Source organism: Balaenoptera physalus (assembly GCF_965194825.1).
Source record: "Balaenoptera physalus genome assembly, chromosome: 12".
Classification (NCBI taxonomy): domain Eukaryota; kingdom Metazoa; phylum Chordata; class Mammalia; order Artiodactyla; family Balaenopteridae; genus Balaenoptera; species Balaenoptera physalus.
In genome coordinates this window covers 67289502-67309278 of record NC_138897.1, presented here as the reverse complement: position 1 = coordinate 67309278, position 19777 = coordinate 67289502, and the positions used below count along the sequence as shown (strand labels likewise).

At 44.1% G+C, this 19777-nt stretch overlaps 1 protein-coding gene across 5 annotated transcripts in view; it reads left to right on the top strand.

Annotated features, from left to right (window-relative positions):
• The window catches only part of PIEZO2 (piezo type mechanosensitive ion channel component 2), a 343647-nt gene that overhangs the window by 244699 nt on the left and 79171 nt on the right, over nt 1-19777 (top strand). For all 5 annotated transcript variants that reach the window (XM_082416414.1, XM_082416413.1, XM_082416415.1 and 2 more), the window contains 7 exons: nt 1047-1277; nt 1943-2066; nt 3542-3819; nt 5614-5762; nt 7815-7988; nt 17298-17509; nt 19077-19237. In XM_082416414.1, the coding sequence (XP_082272540.1) occupies nt 1047-1277; nt 1943-2066; nt 3542-3819; nt 5614-5762; nt 7815-7988; nt 17298-17509; nt 19077-19237 (1329 nt within the window). The remainder of the gene's footprint in view (nt 1-1046; nt 1278-1942; nt 2067-3541; nt 3820-5613; nt 5763-7814; nt 7989-17297; nt 17510-19076; nt 19238-19777) is intronic.

Here is a 19777-nt window from a genome sequence, read left to right as displayed (position 1 = left end):
AATTACCATATGTTTTAACCAACAGTTTTAAATAACTCTACATTTAAAAAGCTAGCTCTGCTTTAGGACAAATTTGCACATTGCTGCAAGGAAGTATTTGTTTGTTCTGTGCTGACTTTATTTATTTATTTTATTTATCTCAATACTTATCTGCTTTCCAGAAGCAAAACAGACTTGTAAAACATTTCAGACTTTACGAATAACTCTTGATAATTCGTGATACTCAAGAATATGACTTGATTTCAATTAGCTCCAAATAACAGCTAGAAAATATTTTTAAAGACCTTTTCACAGAAATTTGGTATCTGAGATTATGGTATGAGAGGATAGATTTACTGAAATTAATGGTACTCATGAGCCTGATTTTCTAGAATGTTCCAGCAGCTGCCCTTTGAGATGTCTTCTGGATCTGTGGGAGTTTGGTGTGAGTGGAAGATGTCTTGCCCCTTGCAGGGCAGAAGGGGAGTCCGACCTCTCCATTAACCTGACTTTACTGTTTGCGGTGTGCGGACACCTAACACTCCACCTCCTCCTGGAGATTCCCTGGTTCCTATCATGTCTGTCTTCCCCGCGGGTCTGCTAAGGGTGACCCCTGAAGCCAGCTTGTGTGCTGACCCTGTGGTCCCCGCAGCTTCCGTTTCTGATCCCAGCTTGGCCACACTCACCCAGCACCCTGAAAAAATAGCCGACCCCAAGCTGGTTTGGAAGAATAAAGGAGAAAGCACTTACAGTTGCTTCTCATTCTGCAAAGCAGGGTGAAAAGGAAGACATTTGGGGCTGCAGGGCAAAGGACATGGAGTGAAGCCCCCTGCCCGACCCTCTTCCCTCCCAGAAGTCGAGGGCAAGTGCTGGCTCACAGAGGCAGCCTTTCTCCTCCCTGTGTTCCCTGCCGCAGCTGGGACGTCCCTCCACGATTTCACCACAACACCCTCCCTCCATAGTGTGAATGTTACTGACCTTTTCCTGCTAGATAACGTCTAACTTAGCAGGGTGGGGCCTGTACGTTGTATTGACCGTCACTGTTTTCTCCTCCTTCCTCCCTGGAGGCATGGAGCATCACGTACCACAGCTGGCTGACGTTCGTGCTGCTGATCTGGTCCTGCACTCTTTGGATGATTCGCAACAGAAGGAAATATGCCATGATCAGCTCTCCATTCATGGTTGTCTACGGAAATCTACTGCTCATATTACAGTACATATGGAGTTTTGAACTCCCTGAAATTAAAAAGGTCCCAGGATTTTTAGAAAAGAAAGAGCCAGGGGAACTTGCCTCAAAGGTAAGTGAATAGCAAAGCAAGAAAACAAAGCATTCAAACAAAACCACGGTAATCAAAACAAACACATCCAAGCAAAAAAGTACAAAAATAGGTTCCAAATATTTGCTGCTGCTTGAAATCATAATGTTTTTCCTAGCCCTCAGGAAAATGTTAGTATAAACGTGTGGGCACTTAGAACAATTCCCCCTTCAGCTTTGGGAGAAGAATGGGAATATTAAGGGGTTCTATTTGCTGGGAAGAAATGTTCTTCCCCATCTGTGGAATTCTTCAAAATAAGGACCACTGCAGAAATAACAGGGATCGTGGAAGAAATACATCTTCTGATACTTGTGCTGCTGTCAGGGAAGGACCGGAAATCAAGGACTAGCACCTTGAAGGGGACCACTGGTCCAAGTTGGTTTCCAGCCCAGATTGTCCTGTGCATCTTCCCTGGGCGTCCCAGGCATGAATGCACCCTGGTACTGGACGGCATGCCAGCGTCCTCGGGAAAGGAGATTTAAAAGCCAGTGACTTTCAGCTGAAATCAAGTGGGTGCCTGACTCTATCTCAAGTGGAAAGGTTTATGTAATGTGCTCCCACTGAAACGCAGAGAAGGCGTAGTAGTTGTTGAAATAGGCTTATGCTTCAAAGGCTTGATGCTCGTGTTCCTAATTCTCTCCTTTCAGATCCTTTTCACCATTACGTTTTGGCTGTTGCTGAGACAGCACCTCACAGAGCAAAAAGCTCTCCAAGAAAAGGAAGCTCTTCTGTCTGAGGTCAAAATCGGAAGTCAGGAAAATGAAGAAAAAGGTAATTAGTGCATGAGGTGTGTGATGGGAGGAAGGGCCCCCGAGGACATCCAGGGGGCTCTGCTCCAGACCAGAGGGAGGCCAGGTGTAGACGTGAGCAGATAAATGACCGCGTCCCGGGGCTAAGTCCCTGTCCACATGGGGCGTCCACAGGAGCTTCAGAGACCCTGCGTCATTTGATCCTCATGAAAGTGACTCCCACTTCAGGGAAGAGAAACTGAAGCTCAGGGAAGGGCACTGGGTTCTCCACGGTCACATTTGCTGAGTGTTAGTACCAAGAAAGTGACTCAAATCTTCCAAATTCAAATCCTCTTCTTTTCAAAAACAAATATACCACAAAGTCAAAAAAAGAATCTGATGTTTTGATGATCGATCACCTCTGTAGTTTTAGACCTGCTATATGGGTAAAATGAGAGCCTCTCACTCCCTACCTGCCTGGATGTACCAATAAATATCATTTAATGTTAGTAGAATGGCTTGGAGACCACTAGTGATGTATGTAGCCTTGTCTGAAAAGGACGCCATAAAGGTTCACAGAGGCTGGGCTGGTAACCTTAAGACTAACCCGGTAAGGAGGAGAAAACCAACACGCACCAACTCATCCTTTTCTTATAGTTTCTCGTTTAGACCTAACCATGGAGTTATTTTTCAGCAACAAAAGTCTATAAGATTTAAATCTTGACTCTTTGACTTTGGCTGTGTCTGTTAATAGAGAGATTAAATTCACCAGTTACTTTATATAAAGAATAGTTCATTTAAGATCAGCAGTTGCTCTGACCTCTCACCTCACTTGCATTCCCCTCACTCTGTGGATCTCCTGGTCATTTGAATAAATTATTTAAATGTATTCAATAGGTTGCCTTAGTAACACAAAAATGAGTCATATATTAGCATATTTTAAAGTAAGACCAAATATAAGCTTTTCCTTGCAGTGCATAAAACTATTTTAAACTTAGGTAAATTACAATTATTCTTCAATTCTAATTTAAATTAAATTATATTTGGCTTTAACTCTTACTTTCTTAGTTCTCTAAAAGCATACTATTGGTTAAGATTATTACCATTAACCCAAATCCAGTAAAATACTGCTAGGATTGTCTGGAGTCATGTTAGCAGTTGGAATTTGAGATTGTCATAGTAGTTTTTATTTGTGTTATTGTTGCCTATGTATTTTTCCTCGATCCTGCAGTAGTTATAGCAGGATATTACAAGTGAAATAGGTGTTATAAAAAGATGAGTATAAAAATATTACCAAATGTATTTCTTTAAAACTATATTTCAAGAAGGTTAGGAAAATGGACTATAATTAGCTCCGTAAATTCTGCCTTGTTTATTAGAACCATCTAAAATTATTTAAATCATATGGTAATGCATGAAATGCGTGCGCTGTGTGGCACTCACATCACACTGGTCAGAGTATGGTTCTGAGCTGTGGTTGACCAGCTCCATTGAACAGCATGGTCTTCTCTTTTGAAGATGACGAACAGGACATACAGGTGGATGGGGAGGCCCAGGAGAAGAAGGAAGAAGAGGAGCCAAAGGAGGAGAAGCAGGAGCAGAAGAAGGAGGAGGAGGAGGAGGAGGACGAGCAGGACATCATGAAGGTGCTGGGTAACCTGGTGGTGGCCTTGTTCATCAAGTACTGGATCTACGTCTGTGGAGGGATGTTCTTCTTCGTCAGCTTCGAGGGTAAAATCGTGATGTACAAGATCATCTACATGGTGCTCTTCCTGTTCTGTGTGGCCCTGTATCAGGTGGGTATGCAGCTGTCCCTGTTTTTCAATCCTCACATCTGTCCAGGAACATACGTGAGCTTCTTTCGACAAGACCCTAAGTTTCTATGACCTCGTGAAAACGTCGTGTAAAGGGGTCGATGAGATTCAGACATTACGCACTAGGAATCCTAAAATGAGAAGTAGCTCCCTTCAGCTTGTTCACTGATTTTAAATGTTAGGTTCTTAAAATGGCAGAGAAGTGGTTAGAGTGGGCATCCTTGTCTTGTTCCTGGTCTTAGAAATGTCCATCAACAGAGGAACGGATAAAGAAGACGTGGTACATATACTCAAAAGAATATTACTCAGCCATAAGAAAGAATGAAATAATGCCATTTGCAGCAACACGGATGGACTTAGAGATTACCATACTAAGTGAAGTGAGTCAGACAGAGAAAGACAAGTACCATATGATATCACTTACATGTGGAATCTAAAATACCACACTAATGAACTTATTTACAAAACAGAAACAGACCCACAGACATAGAGAACAAACTTATGGTTACCAAAGGGGAAGGGGGGGAGGGATAAATTAGGAGTTTGGGATTAACAGAAACACACTGCTATATATAAAATAGATAAACAAGGACCTACGGTATAGCGCAGGGCACTATACCCAGTATTTTGTAATTACCTATAAAAGAAAAGAATCTGAAAAAAAAAATGTATAGCTAAATCACTTTGCTGTACACCTGAAACCTATACAACATTGTAAATCAACTATACTTCAATAAATAAAGTAAACATGACAAAACTGAAAAAAAACAAATCCATGGGTAAAAAAAAGTCAGAAAAAATTCATAAGTTTTTCAAAAATTATTAATTAAAAAAAGAAGTCTGTATCATTAGATTACACTTTTGAATACTAATGTAAAAACCGTGGGTGGGTAATCTAAAATACTGGATAATATTCGGTTCATTTGTATTTCAACTTTGGAATCAGAAAATCATGTGCATGTGTGTGTGTGTCTGTGTGTGTATACAAATGTATGTATAATGCATTGAGTGCTTTAGTATTTCATTAATTAGAATTTATGAAATGTTATATTGAAATGAGTTAGCCTCTCCACAAATTCCATGTAACTGATGATGGGTGGGAGCCCGATGATGTACACAAGTGCAACAGTAAACGTTCGGGCCAGCAACCAAGAAAACACGTAAAGCAACCTCGATTAACAAGAGTCGATTACCTGTGGAGATGAAAATGTCTCAACTGAGGTCAATCACATTTTGAAATACCTTCTGAAATTCCGGGTAGATGTTCTCTAATGAAACCCCACAGGTTTTTGGTAAAGAGGGATGCCTCCTCTCTGTGGTGGTTTCACATTTGTATTCATACGGCATCACTCTGAATTTCAAAACGGAGGCAGTTTCCCCAGCCATGACCACAAGGACAGACTATACCTCCTTGAAAGCCTCCCGTAGACCAGATATAGACCAGACATCATGCCGAGGTAAACATCATTATTAATGATGATGATATAAACATCATTATTTCATCCTCAGAACAACTGGCAAGTAAGTACTCTTGAGGAGGAAACAAGCTTAGGGTGGTCCAGCAGCTTTGCCCAAAGACACAACTCACAATTTCTGGTGGAACCAGATTCCAATCCACAGCCACCCAACCCTACGAGGAACAGAGCCTCAAAAACTAAAAATGAACTTGACTTTGTTTTCAAACATTTGTAAATGGAATCACCTGTCTTCTTTGAATAAACCAGGTATTTTTGTGAGTTTTCCTCTGACCACTTTTTTTTCTTATTTGTTGTTCAGGTGCACTATGAGTGGTGGAGACGTATCCTGAAATATTTCTGGATGTCGGTGGTTATCTACACGATGCTGGTGCTGATCTTTATATACACATATCAGTTTGAAAACTTCCCGGGCCTGTGGCAAAATATGACTGGATTGAAAAAAGAAAAGTAAGTAATTGTGGTGGACAGTGGGATGGAAAATAACAAACAGCGTGAAGTTGTGAATGCGTGTTGTTCAAAACATCTTTCTGGGAGGTTGTTGTAAAACATGACATCATTACTGGCTATAAGTTCCTTCAGAACTTATAGCCAGTGATGGCTATAAGTTCTAGAAAAATGGTACAGATGAACCAGTTTGCAGGGCAGAAATTGAGACACAGATGTAGAGAACAAACGTATGGACACCAAGGGGGGAAAGTGGCGGGGGGTGGTGGTGGTGTGATGAATTGGGAGATTGGGATTGACAGATATACACTAATATGTATAAAATGGATAACTAATAAAAACCTGCTGTATAAAAAAATAAATAAAATAAAATTCAAAAAAAAAAATAAAGGTTCCTCCAGAAGAGGACTCAGGTCTTGGCCATTTTGGGTTCTCATGACCTTGCCCTGAGCTTTTAGCACATAGTAGGTACTCAGTAAATATCAACTGAAAAGTGAATTTTCCGCCCATTATTAATGAAATGGCATTTTCTAGTGTTGGTTTCATGTGAAGCACACCTGCCCAGTTCCTCACTGTCATGCTTCCTCCTTTCTTAACTGGAGCCCAGTTCCTTATCAGTAGGTTCATAAGGTAACACATCAGCCTCTCCTCACTGATGGAGCCGGTGCTAAGATCTAAGGAGTAGTTGGTGCCACAGGAAAAGTGCTCAGAGACTAGTGGTGATGAAATCTTTCTTGTGCATGAAATAGAAGTCTAGGCTTTTCTAATTTGCTTCTATAAACTTCTGAAGTTCGTTTAGAAATCCCACCAGCACTGGGCATAGAGCTGAGTATCCTGAGGTGGCCAAGAGGAAAGTTTAAAAGGAAGGTTCACCGTGTAGCTAGACTAATATATCTTTAAGTCAATTCAGCAAATATTTCTTGAGTGCCTCCCCTGGGCCAGACACTCTTCTGTACCTGAAGATGCAACAGGAAGCAAGAGAGACAGAGTCTGAGCCCTGTGGAGTTTATAGTCTAGGAGAGGAGACAAACCAAAAGCCTATGTAATGTACAAACAAATCAACTGTGACACGTCTGTGAAGGAAACAGAAACAGGTTGAGGTACTGAAGAATGGGGGAGAATAACTAGAGATAGAGTAGTTAGGGCAGGCTTCCCTGAGGAGGCGTCATTGTTTTTTTTTTTTTTGGCTGCGCCACGCAGCATGCAGGATCTTAGTTCCCTGAGCAGGGACTGAACCCACGCCCTCGGCAGTGAAAGTGCCGAATCTTAACCACTGGACAGCCAGGAAAGTCCCTGAGGAGGTGTCATTTAAACTCCTGAAGAATAGGAAGGAGCTTGTCTTTAGAAAAGTGTGTGAGTTGGGAGCTGGGAGGTGGATGAACATTCCAGAAAAAGAGAGCAGCAAATGCAAAGGCCCTGAGGTAGGGCAGACTTTGGCATGTGTGTGTGTGTGTGTGTGTGTGTGTGTGTGTGTGTGTGTGTGTGGAAAGGCAGCAAGGCTGGCCTGTGGGGAGCAAGGGGAGAAGTGGGAAAGGTCAGCTAGGCACCCAGAGGTGCAAGGCTTGTAGGTAGTGATGGTTCACATCTCATTTATGGTGAAATTTCTATAAGTCTTTAAAGCACCCTTGACTGGCTGAGGAAAAAGGGATGTGTGTGGGGGACAAGAATAAACCCAGCAGGACGGTCAGCCAGCAGTGGGGGGGGTCCTGCGAGTGAGGATGGTGGCTGGCTCCACCTGGAATAGGAGGTGCTAGAGATGAAAACGAGGACAGATTCAAGGGATGAGGTTGAAGGAACGCAGATGGTGGAGACCAGAAGGCAAAGAAAGTGTCGGGGGAACACCCTGATCGGGGCGTTTTGCACGAGGTAGACGGTTGTGCCAGTGAAGAGCAGGGTGGGGAGAGGGCGGTGGAGAGCAGCTCAGCTGCTTCAGGAAATGGGGAAATCGAGAATGCTGTCTTGAAAACACTCAATATGAAATCACTGTGAAACAGCCAACTTCCAGTAGGCATTCGGGTAGGAGAGCCCACAGGGGAAAGCCGTTTTGTTTTGCAGGCTGGAGGACCTTGGCTTAAAACAGTTCACGGTGGCTGAGCTCTTCACGCGCATATTCATCCCCACGTCCTTCTTGCTGGTGTGCATCCTGCACCTGCACTACTTCCACGACCGCTTCCTGGAACTCACGGACCTGAAGTCCATTCCCAGCAAGGAAGACAGCGCCATCTACAGGTGAGCCCGTGCAGGAAGCTCCAGGAAGGCAGCCTGGACCCTCCCAACCATCTCACTTAGAATCTCAGCCCTGAACTTGCCATGAGTATCAGCCTGTAAGTGGGGAAAAAATGAGAAAAAATGTGGAATATTTGACGGCACTTTGTGAAACAGTTGGTAGTGATTTATGATGGTTCATGCAGTGATCTTGACAGGCATGTGAATTAGTTCAGAGTAGCTGTGGTGGTGATGTGTCTTTTATGTCCAGGCTGGTGAGGTGTTTTTAGAACATTTACAGAATCTGGCTAATTCGGAGGATGAGTTTTCAGTCGCACGAACAGGCAGAGAAGAAGTCGCTGTGAGTGAGAGCGCAGTGCAGAATTCTCCCTTCCGTCTTGGAAGGGAAGAACCTTGGCTAAAAGGAGAGAATCTGCCATCTATGAGTAACCAGAATAAGATTTAAGGAAAGAAAGTGAAGGCAGTGTTTTCTTTCTTCAGCTCCCTGTTGTGGTCTGCCCATCAATAAACATAAATTGTTTACAAGTAGCAGATGGATCTGGCTCTCCCTGGCCATGTGTGCTGAAGCCACGGTGGGTCATCACACGTGCCTAGATCTGCTCCATCACGGGGAAATTACAAGCATTCGTCTAATGAACCTTGATACTGATTTTCCTCTCTGCTTCACCTAATAGCCTGTGATTCAGTTCCTGGAAAAACACTTGTTAAGTAAATAAGGGAGCAAAGTGCTGTATTCAAAGGAGCACAGATGCCACAGTTGAAAATTCCCCTTAGCTCTTTTTCAAGGGAAACAACGTGTCCATCAAAAGAAGATGCAGCAGTATCTCATCATGCACAGTTTATGAAATATCAAACTGTCTGTGTTCTACTGTGCTAAGGAGTGGAATAATGGAAAACTGAATTTGTTGCACAGAGTTCCTGTTAAGTATGTGGAACCTGATTTAATTATGTAGGTTCTGGAGAAGGACAGCAGCCTGTGTCAAGATGTGTTCTCCCTGTTTCCTCTGGTGTCCTGCCAGCCCGTAACCCCCTCGCCTGGCAGGACAGGGAAGGAGGCCAAGCAGTCTGTTGAGTCTGAGACCGGAGGTGGCCCTCCTCTGGCCGCAGCTCAGCCTGAGCGCCCCCCTTAACTGTTACATTTCCAAGAAAATGTAAAGGGCGAGGCGAGAGTATATAATGGCAGCCACCTGAATGGTTTAGGAATGCAGGATTTCATTTTTGGTTCTGTGAAAAACAGTTTTCTAGAAACTCGAGGAGTTCAAAGGACTCACTCAAGTTCGGTGTTTTGGGATTTCATGCAAGAGTTTCATATAAAAGTCCCCCAGATTTCAACTTGGAACATAAGATACGTATCCCATCTTTTTTGCTGCTCTTTTCCGTTGTAGTATTTTCCTTACTGACAATTTTCACCTCACGGTAGTTTTAGTGCCTAGAACGCTAGTAAATGGCTACATTAAAATCAAAATGATGAAGAGAAACGTATTTTCGGAGTTGGGATTGACTGTCCTGCTTTGCCTTCTCTGTTCCTGCCCGCTTAGTAGATGCTTGGGGGGGAAAAAAAAAAAAACCTCCCAAATTGGGAATAATCGATGCATTTTATCCCTTAAAGTGATTCCAATCCTGTTGTTTCTGTGAATAGCCAGCTGTCCTTTTCCTGTTTTGTCTGTTGTTTTTGTGGTTTGTGTAGGCCCTGTAGGCAAATGTCACTTGTGTCTGAAGCAGAATTCATTGTGTTTATTAGCCTTCCAGAATTTATAAAGTTAGCATTATGAAAATGTTTTATGATATACCTTATGTGAAACTATTATTAGTTCTAGGTAGGCATTCTCAGGAATATCATTTCCCTTATATACTGATAAAATATATAACATAATCACAATGTAATTATTATATAATATATACTTAATAAGGTACTAAATATCCACTCCTTATTTAAATATCCGTCACTGCAATTTGTCCATAGTTTGTTTTAGAAAGTACAGTGATGCCTATGGAAATAGAATGACTTTTTTCTGACTTCAGTTTTAGAACACCTCAGAAAACAGTATGTTGAATATGGACATTTAGGAGGATTTTCTTTTTTTAATTCCGGGGAAGGAGCAAGAATTCATGTTTTCCGTGGTATTTTATCTGATAAATGCATTCTGGACATGTAAACCTTACAGATTCCTGACAGGGTGTGTGGCTCGGGGGTAGGGAGGGAGAGACTGTTACCGTCCGGCGATTTCCCGACTCTGATTTCTCTGCTGCCGAATCACGCTGTCCGGACCCTCCTCCGGTGCGTGCACCATGTCGGTGGCACACGTGGTGGTGCAGAGCTTACGGGACACCAGCTCTTCCTCTCTGGCTAACGCTCTCCTCTTTCTCTCTCCAACTGTCCCCCGCTGCCACCGCCTGCTTCCTTGTGCCCCCGTGTAGCCATGCCAAGGTCAATGGGCGCGTGTATCTGATAATAAATAGGTGGGTACCTCAACGTTTTCTCTCTCGGTTTCCTTTTTTAAAATGGTCTCTGGGGGTGTTAAACACTTCATTAGCTTGTAAGTGAAAAATGGCATCATCAGACAGTGGGCGTGGCCTGCAGGTGCGCTGGATGTCTTTTGCAAACCCAGCCATTCGGCGTTTGGACCGAATGGTGCTGCCGAGCGGACTCGGAGGTGGCCGCGGGTCTTCGGCTGGCCCTCGGCGTTGGCCTGGCTCAGCCGCCAGCCCCACTGATGTCACCCTTGGTAGAGTTGGTTCCCGGCTCCCTCTTGAACACGTAATGGAGGGCTCAGCTCCAGAACCAGCTCTCCACAGACCTGCCCGCCACTGCCGGCTCCCCGCTGAGCGGAACTGCCCTTGCTCTGAATTCCCGGAGCACTTTCTCATCGCTGCCCCCCGACACTGGCCTTCAGCCCCTATCTGCCTGGCTGTCTTGTCTCCCCTACCCGAGGCCTCCACCCCGCAGGCCCTGTAAAATCCATCTCACTTACCGTGGAGGCTTAACCATTAGTGGACCCTCAGTAGATATTCCTGAATGAAGTGACAATGGTCACAACAATCTATGGTTAAGAGAAAATTAAAGCATCAATTTCCTCAAATATATGTCTACTTGAAAGAGCAACGTATTGAAGGACGGTATTTTACATGACCCAACTTCACAATATATTTGCTTTCTGCAAAAAAGGCAAAGCTGGGCAGTACCTTCGAAGCATGTCACCCAGCTGGGGAGCTAAACCAGGCAGGTAACCACACGTAATAAAGAGTGAGCTTTGACATGTGCCGTGTGTAGAGTTACCTCAAGTGCCCTAAGAGTTCAGAGAAAAGAGCCTTTGGGGTCTAATTTACCAAAACTCTTCTTACTTTATTAAGTAGGTGAATTAAAATACCCGCTCCCATAACTTCATGTCATTAGTAATCAAGTCAGTAATTTAGGTAATAGAAGCATGTATTTTGCAAGAAATCCACTTAACAAAATAACCTTGGGAAAGATTTGTTGGTTCTCTAGTCCGTTATCTTAAGTAAAATCCCGAGGCTGACAACCAAATAGCAAACCCTAGGAGGCAGAACTTCTAGAAGGAGGTGTAAAAACTTAGCGCATCATGTGCAGATCTCTGCAGAAGAGGAAGGAGGCCGGGCTTGCTCCCTTTGGGGCCAGTTTTGTGGACAGCCTGAGAGAGAAAAGTCAACCTCAGGTTTTTAGCTGCCAGGCAGAGAAGTAAGACAGAGACTCGAACCAGAAATCTCGAGCAGCTATATCAATCTTATCCCTCTAAACATAAGGAAGCACAATCTCTGTCTGTCTCCCTCAGTGTTTCTCATAAAGTATTGACCATTTGCTTTAAGATGAGGTGGCTGGAGCAGCCAAGAGGTCAGGTATTGGTTTGATGGGCTCTGATAGCTGATACACTTGGCCTTCCGTATCCACGGGTTCTGCATCCATGGATTCAACCAACTACAGATCAAAAATATGTGAAAAGAAAAAAATTCCAGAAAGTTCCCCAAAGCAAAATTTGAATTTGCTGTGTGCAAGCTACTATTTACATGGCATTCACATAGTATTAGGTATTGTAAGTCGTCTAGAGATGATTTAAAGTATACAGGAAGATGTGCATAGGTTATATGAAAATACTACACCATTTTATGTAAGGGACTTGAGCATCCGTGGATTTTGGTATCTTCGGGGGTCCTGGAACCACTCCACCATGGATACCGAGGGATGACTGTACAAGTTTTGGTCCCCGTTGTGCCCGACTTTTCTCTTGAGGGAAAGCCTATGCCCATGAACCCAAGTCACAAGGCCAGTGAATTCACTCAGGAGTTCTTAGACTGATCTAGATGCAAAGTCATCTAAAATAATTTAAAACTTGAAGCATTCCACCATTAGCTCAGTCTTCTTTCCAGTGGAATCTCTCATTTTTGTCTGAATGCTAACATTTTAAGAAAGGCCAGAGCTCTGCCTTAAGGGACACGTGACCTAACAAGCCCGTCCCTCTCTGGACAATGTGTGCCTCTGAAAGGCTGCACGTGAAGTGTGTCCAATGATAGGGTGAACCTTTTATTAAGTAAATAAGCTTTCTGTCTCCCAAAATTTATTTCTGTACGCTCAATGCTGTTTTATAAGGAGAATAATGCGTTTGTAAACATGAGTTCCAATGAAAGAGGGGATATACCTACATTCGACTTCTGCGTCGATTACAATTTAGACTTGACCTTACGAGGTGTGAGGTGGCGGGTGTGTTTAGGACAGTGGGTGACTGATAAAATTTTGATGATGTGAAAAATTGCAGGAAGTTCTAGCTGAATCTGTAAACAGACTGATTTAGAAGATTTTAACAGGAGTAATGATTATTTCTCCCACATATACACAAACCAGAGCCATTATACCCCATCTTGCCTAGTAGATTTTTTTTGGAGGAATTACTACCACACAGAGTTAAGATGTAATATTAAATTGAATTAAATTAAATCAACCGCTCATCTGTGAATTACAGTTTTCTCAAAGTGCTTAGGAGTTCCAGAATATAATCTGAAAGAGTTTTAAAACCTCTACTTTAAATATTACTTATAAATAGTACACATTTGCAAGAAAGTTCCTTTTTTCTAATAGTCTAATGAATGGGGTGAGTGCAGTTTACCTTGGAGTAGTTATAAATAAATGGAATTTAGGCCTTAGGGGATTTTACCATAGTAGAATTTCCATTTTCTTTATTGGAAAGTAGCTTAATATGTGGCTTTTCAAAGTCAACTCCTAGTACAGACTTAAACCTCTTCAACTCTCCATAATTTGTTTCTTTGGTTTCAAATTAGAATGCCTCTCCAGTGTGTAGAATTCACTCACCAAACACTCAGGGAATGACAGTGTACACCAAGCAAAGGCAGGTGAGCAGAGTGAGACTGGATTTCTGTCCTCAAGGAGAGAATAAAATGATGTGGACACAAATTGAGAAATGCACACATTGACTTACAGAGCTGCGGAAGCGTGAAAGAGAGAGGGTGGGTGAATAAACAGACAAAAGTCGCCTGCTCTGTTGGAATGCAAGAGGAGAGAACCATCGTGGTTAAGAAATAGTCAGAGGGTTAAGCTCAGAGCTTGGATCATCATAAAAGCAAGACCAGAGTTACAGGCGAGGTCAAGAAAATGCAGAGAGAAGGAAATGGGCTCCTTGAGGGGAAAGACAGGCAAAACGGTGGGATTTAAGGAAGCTGGGGCGGGGTCCGGGAGAATCTGGTTCATCAGCTGGTCGGTTTGGATCCCAAAGTGGAAGTCATCCACCAGTGATGGGATAATCCACACGTGAGGATCAGCAGAGAATTACAAGCATCCTAAGTTCCTTTGCTGGAAGTTTCAGGGAATGTTTTTTTCACTAGAGGGTGGTTTTTAATTTAGTCTTTGAAAAATCAGGATCCCTTTTTAAAATTAGTTGGGGGGGGCACATACCTAAGTTAAGGTACACAGGCTTTCCTGGGGAATCGATACAGCCATCCATGACAGCAAAGGGGCAGCCAGTTCTGCCTCGACCCTGCCCTGGGCAGTCGGACCGCAGCCCTGCAGCAACCCACCCGGTCTGGCCACATGGTGGAGGGAGGTGATGGTGGCCATAAGAGGCCTTGGGCATTGAGACTATCGGAGACAGATTTTCGAGGGAGAAACGTTTGCACTGTTCTCTGAATGGCCATTTTAACACACAAGCCATTAAGGAATATGCTGATGACAGAATTAGAGTCCAAATTGAGCGCCCACCCCAGCATCCTGTGCTATGTGGTCCCACACGAAGGTGTGTCCTGATTCTGCCTCTTCCTTAGCATGAATTGATGATGCGGATTATCAAAAAGTATATGCAAATCTGTCATTAGCAGATGGTTCTTTACTCTAAAAATGTTCCTGTGTACTAAGCACCGTGTTAAGCACTTAACGGAAATCACCTCCATTTTCACAACATCCCAGGAAGTAGGCACTGTTATTCCATTTCACAGATCAGCAAACTGAGATTTAAAAGACACGGCAAATATATACTGGGTTGGCCAAACAGTTCGTTCGGGTTTTTCAGTAACATTGGAAAAACCCCAATGAACTGTTTGGCCAACCCAATGTGTATATATATATATACATGTATAATTGAATCACTTTGTTGTACACCTGAATCTAACGCAACATTGTAAATCAACTATATTTCAATAAAAAATTTTTTAAAAAATAAAAGACATGGTAAGGAACTTTGCCAAGTCCTCTCGCTAGTAAGATGTCTAGTTGAGGCTTGAATCTAAGTTGTTCTGATTCCAAAAAGCATGCTTTTAACACTGTTCTGGATTGCCTCAAAAAAAATGCTATGAGAAAAATGAGAAAAAAATGGAAGTCGGAAGGATTCACACAAGTGTCTTTTTAAAATAGAAACTCCAACCATGCATTGAAAATACTTTCATCTGTACTCATTTTATGCACGCAAATTTTCTCGGTGAAATTTCAGTTGGCAAACACCTAGGCTGGTAAATGATAGCCTGATACACACTTCCCCTTTTGTCTTTCCTTTCTTTCTTCTTTTTTTTTTTTTGTTGGCCCTGTGTTACAAGCTCAGAGGTCAGGCTGCTCCAGAGGGCATCAGTGTCACTGTTTCCCATGAGGATGATGTCAGAGGGGAGGTAGCAGCATTAGACACAGGAACTCTCTCCCCTTTCCCCGACACCCCCAGCTCCATCAGGTCCCAGGTCTCCTGTAACTGACAAGTTTCCAGAAGTAGATCTTCCGGACTTACTTCCAAAAGGTTTAGTCTGATGTTCTTCTGTGATTCCTTCGTTCAATAATCTCCCCTCAATCTGGACAGCACTTTGGGGGTCTCGTGGCTAGAGGACTTTTTGTTACGTAGCCGTAGTGGCAACTGCAGAAACAGCCACATCTCTGGGAGTTTCCCTCCATAAATAGCACTCATTACTGGAAAGTTGTCTTCTTTTCAGTATCAAGTCATGGCAGTGCCGAGGTAGATGATAGAAGTGGTCATACTTCCACAGTAAAATCCACAAATTTCTGTCACTGTGAAAGTGTCTTCTCACTTGTAAAATGCAACCCCCTGCTTGCCCTGAAGAGGACATAGAAACATTGACATTTGTGTAGCACCTGGCTTTCACCTTGATACCCTTTAATACATAGAGTCCTGATGAAGCAGGGACAGAAAAGAAGTACCCTGAGAGTTGATGCATGGAGCTGGTGTAGGAGATGTGGAACTACAGTTTCAAGAATGGGGAACTTCCCCAAAGGTGGAGGGTGAATTGTCTACCTTAAGAAAATAAGCAAGTGTATATCTGCACAGTTTCTTCCACCATCCTCAGAACTTCTTTGTTCATTAAATTAACAATTCGTTTCTGACACTCTGTAATTTACCTACTTGACACCCTGTTAAAAAGAATTACTTTTGAAGGAGAACCTCTCTAACAGTCTAGGGACAATGCAGATTCATGACCAGTTATCCAATATCACAGGTGTTTTAAACGTAAAACCAACAAGTTGCACGTGAGCTTAGATTTTTATGTAGCCAAACTTCCTCATTTTGTAAAAAACAAAAAACAAGTAAATTCCAGAGAGGTGAAATAATTGACTCAGAACCCACAACGGTACAGATACAATAACAATAATAATTAACAATAATTATTAAGTGTCCATCCTGTTACAGCCGGGCTGAAATGTATAGATTAATTATTGCAAATGGAGAGGACTATGTGTAATTCCAATAGACCTTTTCCTAATATGTATTGCCCACAAATGTTCCTTCAAACATTCATTTGAATATGAATAAAAAGATGTACTTTTTTTAAAAATTGAGGAGAAAGATCGTACTCATTATTATCCACCACAAAATAAGCTGGACCGCCCGAGAGTCTGCTGGGCTCGGTGAGGCGGCAGCTCCCACGAGCTCAGGGAGGCTCAGCTCCCTCATCCAGGCTCACGCATGTCTTCTCAGGAGAGCTGGTCTAGCAGCGCACCTGGTGCACAAGGATGGGGCGTGATGCAGGCTTCTTACCCCCAAAAGCATTAGCACCCGCTGCATATGCTTCAGATGATGGCAGAATGGGATTGGTCTATGCAAAGGTTGACTGACGTTACACGTTATTTAAGAATTTAAAAATCCCTCCTTAAAATGTGAATGACTTGACTCCTGGGGGATAGTTTGCTGTGTTACTAAAAAAGCATGATCTGATTTGCCTCAGCAGTTCCTGCATTCTGTCCTTTACCACTGCAGTCCCGTCCACTCTCAGATCAGTTGCCAGGCACAGGGTTCCCAGTCAAAGCTCGCTGCTTCTGCCATCCTGGAATGCACTTGGCGTTAGGACCCCCTGCACCCGGCGTACAGGAATGCAATAGTGGATGACGTATAGCATGATGTGTGATCTCTGACTTTCCTTATAATTCTTCTGTTCTCATCTCCTTTTTTTCCTTTCTATTTCAATTACTTTGAGCAGCATCAAGAAAAAATTACCAATCTACCAAAATGAGTAAGTCCCCCTGTGAAGCCATGAAATGCTTGCTCTACACAATGCCATTTCATGCTTCTCCATCCTAAACTCTGACCATTTTCTCCTGTGGGAAAAATGTCAAGTTTAGGTGTCGATAGCTCTCATGACCAACTCATCACTAGAACCTGAATTGGAAGAGCTAACCAAACCTGAGTTTACAGTTCGTTTTTAGAAAGAGCTTTAAAAAATAAAAAGCGACCAGATGCTAACAAGCCCACATGCCAGGCTGTGTAGTGACCTCCGTTTTGTTTATCCTCCTTCACGGGCCCCTCACTCGCATCCCCCGGCACCCTTCCCTCCCCTGATTCGGCTGCTCTCTGCCCACAGACTGGCCCACCCTGAGGGAAGCCTTCCAGACCTCGCCATGATGAAGCCAACCGCCAGCTTGGAGGTGGTGGAAGTCAAGCAGCTGGCAGGACCTGGGGAGGAGAAGCCGGGGGGATGCCCTGCAAAGGCCAAGAAGGGTGAGCTCGGCAAGGAGAGTGAGGAAGAGGACGAGGAGGAGGAGGAGGAGGACGAGGAGGAGGAAGAGACGTCAGGTAAGCTGCCCGCCCGCCCCAGGAGCTGCTCAGAAGATGCCGGCTCCCAGATGGAGGGAGTGAAACACTGACTTGCTCCAAGTGAATAAAATGAGTCTACGCTCGACCCAGGCAGTGAACTAGAGACCAGGGTGTGGTCTTTTGGTTGCTGTAGTCCTAGCTTTCCTGTTGCAATTGCTCCAGTGATTTCCTTGTAATTCTGACTTAGAGGAAGATGGCAGATGGCTGGTTGTCTGGGTCTTGCAGGGTCCTGCCCAGTTTCGTTTAGTCTGTTAGTTCCCAGGAAGCATGGAGGAACCAGAGAGCATAGCCTTTGGGGGGTGACATTCTGAGGCTGTGATGCTGAGATGCTGCCCTTGTCTTTCCTGGTGCTCTGTGCTTTACAAAGTAGAAAATAAAAGGCAGCACCAGGAGGAAGATTCCTCCCAAAGACAAGCTCCCCACAGACTGGCCCCTTCGCCCACTCGTCGCAGAAACCCTAAGAGAGGCCCAGAAATGCTCCCTCCGTATCTGAGGGATGTGCCTTCCACAGGTGAAGGAAACCAAGCTCTGGGGACCAAGGGCTCAGGACTAGGTTCTATTTTATACTTAAAGGCAGGTTTGAGCTTTACAATAACATCTCACCAAAAACTGGGCTGCAGCTGTTCACCTGCTCCCTCTTTACTTGCCCCTGAAGCCTCGAAACTGTGCCCAGGTGTGACCTCAATCTTGTAGTGACTGTCACCTGAGTCGCTCTGTAAATAAACATTTTCACAATAACTAAAACCTTCCTTAAACTTTCAGAACCAAGTACCTTACCTGTTGCAACCACCCCAGCCAGGTCAGGAAGCTACGTACAGAGACCCTGGGTCTTATCTGCCTGGGCCCGTGAGCTTCTGTCTGCAAAGGCAGGGACAGGCTGATTGCGTGAAACAGTCCTGTGAGGACTTGTGTTCAGATTAACCGGGACAGACCTTCTAGGCAGAAGCATGACCCCAGTCTGCAAAATGTTATTCCCTAGCACAAGGTGGAAGGTCAAAAATGACGAATTTGATTACAAATTATGACTGGAATGAGTCTGAGCGCCGCACTTGGTGAACTGTGACCTCAGCCTCTCAGGTCCATCCTCCGCTGTGACAGGGGTGGGCTCGTCCAGGGCGGCTGCTGGGCTCTGCCCACCCCCTCGTTAAGCCCCGGCGAGGAGACTGGCGCTTAAGGAACCACTGTTTTGGCAAGAAAAATGTCATGAAGAGGGAGCTCAGCTACTTAATATTCGGGGGAAATCAAGGAATCATAGCTCAGCCCTAAGAGTAAACAAGGTCAAAATTCTTTTTTGCACAAATTTAATGAAAAGGTGGGTGAAAGCAACCTGTCCCTCATTCATTCTCGGTGTGTGACATCGAAGTCATCACCGGACGTGGGATTCTTGGGCCACCTTCCTCCAGATCGGGGTGCCTTAGATAGAATTCATCCACTACTCTGATTTTGCAGCTTCTCGTTCCCATGGGAATGATACAAGGTAGGCTTTCAACCGTAATGGCACACACAAGCCCTTTTCGTGCCCTCGGGCACATTCCCTGCCCTGCAGATCTGAGGAACAAGTGGCACCTGGTGATTGACCGCCTCACGGTGCTGTTCCTGAAGTTCCTGGAGTGCTTCCACCAGCTGCAGACGTTCCTGTGGTGGATCCTGGAGCTTCACATCATCAAGATCGTCTCCTCCTACATCATCTGGGTGTCCGTGAAAGAGGCAAGTGACGCCTGTTTATCCTCAGGCCAAACCGAACCAAGGCCCGTCGCCACTTTCCTTTGTCAACTGTCCCTGATTTTTTAAGGGTGATGTCCCACGACGTCAGGACACCAAGGTCTGAGACAGGCACATACACTTGACACACAGAAAACCACAGGACAGCTGTTCTGAGAAGAGGGAGCGATCTCAGGGCAGAAAGAGCCCCCGGCTTAGTCCCTCATCAGTGTGGTCCTATCACAGAGGTTCCTGATTTTCATCTAGTCTTTAGTGAAGGGTATGAGACAGGATGCTTTTCTCCACTACGCGCGTGGGAATCTACCTCCATAAATTCTCTTTGGGGGAAAACAGTAACATTCCGGTGCATGCTACCAAGGAAACGCAGGTTCCAAAATTTGATAGAGTCTTTTGTAGAGCTCACCTTGTTCATGATTGGAGTTTCTGAGATGAAGCACAAAGTCTTTCAACATTGTAATGGCACTTCTGTTTTCTTACCTGAAAAGAGAAGAGTCATCATTCAGCCAACAATGATTTGCTGTTTAC